At 35.1% G+C, this 8,235-nt stretch overlaps 1 protein-coding gene across 1 annotated transcript; it reads left to right on the forward strand.

Moving 5' to 3' along the window:
• The first annotated feature begins 2,255 nt into the window (after window positions 1–2,255).
• LOC145101328 (T-complex protein 1 subunit alpha) lies at window positions 2,256–6,078 on the forward strand. Its single transcript, XM_079038522.1, has 17 exons — window positions 2,256–2,429; window positions 2,519–2,583; window positions 3,116–3,205; window positions 3,316–3,402; window positions 3,503–3,562; window positions 3,642–3,692; window positions 3,795–3,890; window positions 4,001–4,066; window positions 4,146–4,363; window positions 4,448–4,544; window positions 4,629–4,715; window positions 4,799–4,933; window positions 5,017–5,121; window positions 5,199–5,327; window positions 5,416–5,519; window positions 5,596–5,686; window positions 5,783–6,078. The coding sequence occupies exons 1-17, from the start codon at window positions 2,357–2,359 to the stop codon at window positions 5,867–5,869; spliced, it is 1,641 nt and encodes a 546-aa protein (XP_078894648.1). The 5' UTR covers window positions 2,256–2,356; the 3' UTR covers window positions 5,870–6,078.
• Window positions 6,079–8,235: the final 2,157 nt, after the last annotated feature.

Here is an 8,235-nt window from a genome sequence, read left to right on the forward strand (position 1 = left end):
GTATAGTTATATAAATAATGTTTAAAGGACTTAGGAAGGCTAGTTCACCCTATTTCCTTTTCTTCGTTGAGATGTGGTCTGGTGGGATCGGATATCCGTCCGAGGGTCGTTTGATCATTAGTTATATATTATGTATACAAGCATAGACATATAGGTTTATGTCGGCCAGTTCAGTTGTGAGTCTCTATCATCAGTCTAATATTTTACATCAAATCTCACTATACGAGATGCATCTTCAGGACACGGCCTTCTCCGTTGTCTAGTTGTTAACCAGAGTCTCTTGTAGGGAGAGCGGACATTGTGTGTATAGATCTATATGGGATTGACACCCCCACACCCTGACTGCTAGCTACAGTCCACGGCCTACCAAACCAAAGGGTGACAAATGTCACACTTACACCGATGCTTGCAGGGCGTCAAGTTCTCTAGTGTCTATCAATATGGTTACGAGTATCTCGGGGTTACCTTATAATTCATGGCCTTAAGGTAACGGGAATTAACACTGTATTCACTGTTTTTAGACCTTGCTAGACGTATCATTCATTTGATACTGTCTGGGGTATGTGTCTCCTTTTGTTAGACTGAGCCAGGCGTGTTGTTCATTCGATACTCTCCTGGAGTCTATGATTTCTTTTGCCTTAGTCAGCAGTCTTCCCTGCTGAGGCATATGTTATTTTCCCTGATACTCTCATACTTTCTTTAAAATCAAACACCGTATTTTGGTAATGATAATATTTCAGGGAAATTCTCTTTAAAACATAACACTGTCGGGTCTTGGTAGAAGACTGCTTTTATTTAGAAAATATAGGATTTTCTGGAAAGGACTCTAATACACTGTTGATTTTAAACTACTACTTTTATAAAGTTATTTGAATAAAATGACACTAAATACTTATGAACTCACCAACATTTATAAAAATGTTGATACTCGCTTTCAAAATAACTTGTATTCTCAGGTCAGCAATAGACAGGTACATCTCAGAAGCTGATGTTGAAGACAGTTTAGTACCAAGCTGCACCTATATTATTACTTGTATTACTTTGATGTTTCTATGTAATGTAAACCATGTAAAACTATTACTTTTAATGCAATGGTTGTTGTACTTTGATTACTATATTGCATATGTTGTGATATTTGACATGACGTCATTCACCCCAGAACGTTTCCGCCGTTCTGGTTTTGGGGTGTGACATTATGCGGTTTTTGCGGTTAATTTTAGCTACGGTGCGGTTTTTGCTCACTCCTACCTGTAACATCAGAAAATAGAGATATAAGTTGCCAGGAAAAAAATGAACATTATAAAACCCAAAAACATTTAAATGTTTTGTAAGCTCGAAAAAATTTGGAGAAGAGCGTTCAGAAGGCCATTATACATCCATGGTAGGAAACTGCAAACCACTTGTCTCAAAATCGTTAAAAAATCACAAAAAGAAATCAAGAATATGTTGATAATTCTTGAACTTGCAATGAAAAAACAAAACAAAGATTGGCAATTCTGTTTACAGAAAACACATCTGGCTTTGATGTAAATCTACATCAGGCGGCTTGATCAATTCATTTTCGAAAATGATTCACAAAGAACATATACAGTTTACCCTACTGTATCAGTTTTCGTTGTCATCTTTGTAGCCTCTCAAAACATGCTCAAAATCGATAATTTTAAACCACACGTCTAAACACATCTGATTGATTCCTAGATGTGGAAATAAGAATGTCGATGACTAATGGCTTGAGAAAACAAATTGTCGATGTAGGTAAAAGCACACCCATCAATTTTAAATACAGATAAATCCCTGATTTCTTGCTTTGGAATTCAAATTTCATGGCTGATGTTTTGGGATATGAATGATGGTTACCTAAAAGATGATCTGAACTAAAAAATGAAGAGTGTAATGACATGCAAGTTTTAAGGGCTATAAGGGTATTTTCGGCAGATCACGTTCCTAACTTTACTACACTGTGAATTGACCAAATGGGCAATATCGGAATTTCACTTTGACATTTGAGCGGGAAAAATAGTTTGGGGAAGGCTGAGAAATTGCCACGGGACACTTTGGTACTCCTTTATGAGGATTGGAGGTTCATCTAATTTTCTTTTGAAAAAAAAAAAAACTTAATCATCTAACATCGGTCTAATTTCTCTAAAAGAACGTGAAGTACATTTTTACCCTTTCTGAAAGAGGCATAGGCCAACGGTTCAACTCGGCCCGGTTCACGTAAACCTATTGGTTAATAAATAAGCCGAGTTAGAAAACCTCCACTAGTAGTACGAGCAGACATCAAGAGTTCACAGTATTAGGGTTCTTGGAGAAATATCAGTTGTAGTTTCAGATACAGTAATACTCATAATCAGCTATGTCTCTAGGTTCACAAGCGCCTGATATACTCGGGGATCGTCAATCCGGTCAAGATGTTCGGACACAAAATAGTAAGCATTCAACTTCTAAAACCCTAACAGATCTACTTTTGAAAGAAATGTACACCCATACTCAAGTAATTTTGAATCTTTTTCTTCAGTTACTGCTTGTCAATCTGTTTCGAACATAGTGAAGACTTCACTTGGTCCAGTTGGCCTTGACAAGGTATTATACATCTTCCTCTCTTTTCTGTTGTTTTTTGCTTCCGCCATTTCCTTTAGCTTCTACGCTGTTAGATTTCTGCGGATTTGCGTGCCCTCGATCAAATTTGTTTGCGCAATAAAGATCACATAGAAGAACCATTGAGTGTTAATATATTTACGCCCATCTTTAACCTGTCAATTAGCTTTAGAACTTGGATCATCCAGAGAGTAATCAGTGACAGTAAGAGGCCTTTACTCAAAACTAGCTATGAGAGGCTTAAACTGAAATCATTAGAGTGAATCTAGATATATCCAGTGTGAATATCTCTAGGTTGCACATAGCATCCATTTTTCTCTTCTGATAAAGTTTGCCATTCAGGAATTTATCAACTTAACTGGTAGGTAACTAAGGCCATTGGCAACTCTTTATAATATTGTTCTTTTGACTACATTGTCCATTGTCCATTGTCCATTGCACTTGTATAGTTGTATTTGTATTCCTTTTCATCTAAATCAGATTCCCTTAGTGTAATTCATATGAGTTTGTGTCTCAGATGTTGGTTGATGATATTGGGGATGTAACTATTACAAATGATGGTGCTACAATTCTCAAGATGTTAGATGTTGAGCATCCAGCTGCCAAGGTGAGACATGTCAAATCATATCTTTCTTTTTTCTTTTCTTTTCTTTTGCAATATATGCATGGACTTATTACTTTTGTCTAATTACATATATTGAATTTCTTATAACTTAGGTCCTTGTTGAATTGGCTGAGCTTCAAGATAGAGAAGTAGGAGATGGAACTACTTCTGTGGTCATTATAGCAGCCGAGTTACTCAAGGTATTGTTCCCTAAATCACACATCTTTGTTTTGGCAAATGTGTCACAATCCTAATTGGAAATCCTTATTTAATCTATTGTTTTGAATTTTTTTTTTTCAGAGAGCAAATGATCTTGTCAAAAACAAGATTCACCCCACATCTGTGATAAGTGGATACAGAGTAAGTGTTACCAATACTTGATGAAATTGCAATCAAGTCTAAATTTTTATACTCATGGGTTCTTTTTTTATGCTGACAGCTTGCAATGAGAGAAGCTTGCAAATATGTTGAAGAAAAACTGTCAGTTAAGGTAATAAAGCATTATCCAAACATGTCAAAATTTACTTTTTAACATATAGTTTAAAAAATGCTTTTGATGATATTAATCAGTATGTTCTTTCATTTCTTTAAGGTTGACAAACTTGGAAAGGATTCTCTTGTGAACTGTGCAAAAACAAGCATGTCTTCTAAACTGTTAGCAACTGATGATGACTTCTTTGCGAATCTTGTATGTCTTAATTTACAAAAGAAATCTTTTCTTTTTCTTTTTCTTTTTTTTTCTATTTCCTTTCCATTTACTAAGTGATTAAAAAATAAAATAAATGGTTGAATCTTTAGGTTGTTGAAGCAGTACAATCTGTTAAAATGACAAACGCACGAGGCGAAATCAAGTATCCAATCAAGGTTAGTTCTTGACTATAATTACATCATTAAATGTTTTTTTTAAAAACTCTTCCAATGTTTTTTAATTTTAATAATGTAGGGAATTAATATCCTTAAAGCTCATGGAAAAAGTGCTAAAGAAAGTTACTTATTAAAAGGGTATGCACTTAATACTGGGCGTGCAGCTCAAGGAATGCCAATGAGAGTTTCTCCTGCAAGAATTGCATGTCTTGATTTTAATCTTCAAAAAACAAAAATGCAATTAGGTGTTCAAGTTTTAGTCACTGATCCACGAGAGTTGGAAAAGATTCGTCAAAGGTGGTCAAACTTAGTCAAACTTGGTCAAACTTAGTCAAACTTATTTATGTCATAAATTTATTGGTTGTTTATATTGTTCTACAGAGAATCTGATGTGACTAAAGAACGTATTGAGAAGCTTCTAAAAGCTGGTGCTAATGTTATTTTGACCACAAAGGGTATCGATGACATGGCACTCAAGGTATCCCTTTTGACCTTTTTGCCCTTCTTTCATACACAAATATGTAAAATTTGATTATTGTTATTATTATTTGGATGCAATCAGTATTTTGTGGAGGCTGGTGCAATTGCTGTGAGACGTGTGCGAAAGGAGGATTTACGCCATGTGGCAAAGGCAACAGGGGCAACTTCGGTAATATTCATATATTATTTTATGGTAATGGTAATTAATAAAATCTGAAGTTAATTAATTAATTTTTTTTAAATTATGTGTAGGTTTCAACATTTGCTGACATGGAAGGGGAAGAAACTTTTGATGCCTCTTTCCTTGGATATGCAGATGAAGTAGTGGAGGAGCGAATTGCAGATGATGATGTCATACTTATCAAAGGAACCAAAACAACAGGGGCTGTATGTGAATGTGATTTAATATTTATTTATTTTTATTTTAATGTTTTATATAAAAGTAATTAATTTTGTAACAATTTAAACAGGTGTCGATAATTCTGAGAGGTGCTAATGACTTCATGCTTGATGAAATGGATAGGGCGTTACATGATGCTTTATGTATTGTCAAAAGAACCCTCGAATCCAATACAGTAAGAAAAAAAAGAAAATATTTATTTTTAGTTTTATTTATTTATTGATTGATAATTTATATTATTGTTTTTTTTAGGTGGTTGCAGGTGGGGGTGCAGTTGAGGCTGCTTTATCTGTGTATTTGGAGTATCTTGCTACAACTTTGGGGTCCCGCGAACAGCTGGCGATTGCAGAGTTTGCTGAGTCATTACTGATAATTCCAAAGGTTTTTTTTTTGTTAAAATTAAAAAAATATTTAATTTAATTTGTTATGAATGGTGATAATTTGATTTTTTGATATGATAAATGGCCAGGTTCTTGCTGTGAATGCTGCAAAGGATGCGACTGATTTGGTGGCTAAGTTGCGTGCGTATCACCACACTGCACAAACTAAGGCTGATAAGAAACATCTGTCGAGGTGAGTTTTTTTTTTGTTTTGTATGAAATACCGAAAATGCCCTTCTACTGATGCTGTTTTGGTTTTGAATTTTCAGCATGGGTTTGGACTTGGTGAAGGGTACGGTTCGGAACAACTTGGAAGCTGGTGTTATAGAGCCTGCGATGAGTAAAGTGAAGATACTTCAGGTGAATTATTATTTTTAATAATTTTGTTTGTTTGGTTTTTAATTTAAATTATAAGATAATAATATTAAAGAAAAAGAAAATGTGTGTGTGTGACAGTTCGCAACAGAAGCGGCTATAACGATACTGAGGATTGATGATATGATTAGACTTGTGAAGGATGAGAGTCAAGATGGTCAAGATTAGGGCCTGAGGATATTTTGGTAAAACTTGATGTGGCTTTTTGAATTTGATTTTTGTTTATTTGGAAAGTTTTGGTGAGATTGATGATGGGTGTAGTAATGTAAGTCTGATTTTGTTAAGGTAGATGGTAATGTACTTTTGGATTTTGGTTTGTGTGGAAACCTGTTTATCAACATTCTAGTTCTTGGAGAGTAAAAGACTAAATTGAAAAAGGATGGGTCAGTTTAGTTTGTTGGGGTTTTATTTTTCATTATATATATATATATATATATATATATATATATATATATATATATATATATATATATATATATATATATATATATATATTATTTATTTTTTGGATAGAGTAGGTGAGCTCACTACCAAACAAATTATGAAAAAAATCTTATTTTGTGGCATGTCATGCAAGTTTTTGCAAATTTGGTGTAACCTTGGATGATAAGTTAATAGATTTAACAAGACAAAACTACACAAATGGTCCCTGTGGTTAGCTGAAAATTGTCACTTTGGTCCAAAAAGATTTGGACTAGCACCACAGGTCCAAACTTTTCATTTTGTTGCGAGTTTGGTGTAGTTTTCTATTAACTTTTTCGTAATGACTATTTTACCCTTGGTACTCCTTTTTCTATTTTTTTTATTTTTTTAAATGTTTTTTTTTCTGATTAAAGGAAAAATAAAAAAGAATCTCTCTCTCACTTAATACTCAACAATCCAAACACCCCACCATCGATCAAGTTGTTGCTTCCTTCCTCTGTCGTCCCCATCTCTATTCACCTCCTTTCTCGTCGATGAGCATCAAAACGACACACGACATCACCATCGGTTGTCATCGCCGCCTCCCACTGTTGTTGGGGAAGTTCCAACAGCCACCACTACTACTTTATTGTTGTTTCCGATCACTAACAACCCATTACTCCTCCTTCCTCTCCCTCTCGTTCGCTACCGGAAGAAGAGAAATGAGGCGGCTAGAGCCACCGCCACAATCACCAAACACCCATTGCCTTATCGCCGCCATTAACTCCGACCACCACCACCTACAGCTATGTTTGATTCACCCTGCTACCATCGCCTTGTTTTCTCTCCCTAACTCGTGTGTTCACCCAACCTGTTATGCTATTTTCGATCTACTTCACCCTCCTCTGTTCTTTGCGTTTTCTGCTGGACTGAAGAGAGACAATTGAGATTGATGACTGCTGCTACTGCTTTTCTTCGATTGGGTCTTCGTCTTATCAAATTTAATTACTTAAACCTAAATGGGTCTTCGTCTTATCATGGATCTGGAAACTGGGTCTCGTCAAAATCATCTGAGGGTAAGATTAATATGTTTATATGCTACAATTTGTTGATTTAGGGGGTTCTTCCAATACACCCATTTGAGTTTTTGTGTTGTTTTCTTCTTCTGATTTTTACAGAAGCAGTCATGGAGGGAAGTTTTGACATTGGCGTATCAACGTTTGGGGGCTGTTATGATGTTTGAGTGTGGTCATCGGAGGTGGGTTTGATTGAATTCATTGTTATGATATTTCTTTGTTGTTGTATGTGTTTGAGGACGAGAACGACGGAGATGATGGTGGAGAATGATGCCATGACCGGACCCGTTGATGAACAGAACTGGGTTGGGTATTGGAACTTGGGTTCGATCGACTGTGAAATACAAACGATTGGTGCTTCGGGGTAGCTTGATTTGAACTAGGATATCGTTTTATTTATTTAGAGAGATAGAGATTGGAGAGAAAAATCGAAAAATAATAGTATCTCCGGCGAGATTGAATGAACTCTGGTGAAGTTTTCTGATAAAATCTTTTAAAGAGATAATCGGGATCGAGGAGCATCAAAATGAGATCATCAATGATCCTCCAGGTCTCTGGTATAATCACAAATTAGGTTTAAGTGTTTGTGACAACACAGTAAAGTAAGGAGAGAGAGAGAGAGAGAGAGAGAGAGAGAGAGAGAGATTTATTTTTTTTATTTTTTATTTTTTATTTTTTATTTTTTTAAATCTGAAAATCAGAAAAAAAAATTAAGAAAAAAAAAAGAAAATCATATTAACAGGGGCAAATCCGTCATTTTGAAAAAAATAAGAAAAGATTGGACTAAACAAACAACAAAATGAAAACTTTGGACCTCTGGTGCTAGTCCAAACATTTTTGGACCAAAGTGGTAATTTTTGACATACCACAGAGACCATTTGTGCAGTTTAGTCATTTAACAACTCAAGATCTAAACCCAAAGGCGAGATTGGAACAAAAGAAAAAGATGAACCGAACTAGCAAACGTTGTCTAACAATAGGGACCATTTGTGTGATTAGTTAACTTTAAAAGGTATGTGTTAAATAAATTAATTAATATGTATTGTCATGGTGTCA

The sequence above is a fragment of the Lactuca serriola genome, chromosome 4 (genome assembly GCF_051521515.1).
Source record: "Lactuca serriola cultivar US96UC23 chromosome 4, Lser_US96UC23_V15, whole genome shotgun sequence".
NCBI classification, from domain to species: domain Eukaryota; kingdom Viridiplantae; phylum Streptophyta; class Magnoliopsida; order Asterales; family Asteraceae; genus Lactuca; species Lactuca serriola.

Coding starts and splice junctions, on each gene's coding strand:
- LOC145101328 (XM_079038522.1), top strand. CDS start 2,357: ATGTCTCTAGGTTCACAAGCGCCTGATATACTCGGGGATCGTCAATCC. Junction 2,584..3,115: donor GTCCAGTTGGCCTTGACAAG/GTATTATACATC, acceptor TTTGTGTCTCAG/ATGTTGGTTGATGATATTGG. Junction 5,687..5,782: donor GTAAAGTGAAGATACTTCAG/GTGAATTATTAT, acceptor TGTGTGTGACAG/TTCGCAACAGAAGCGGCTAT.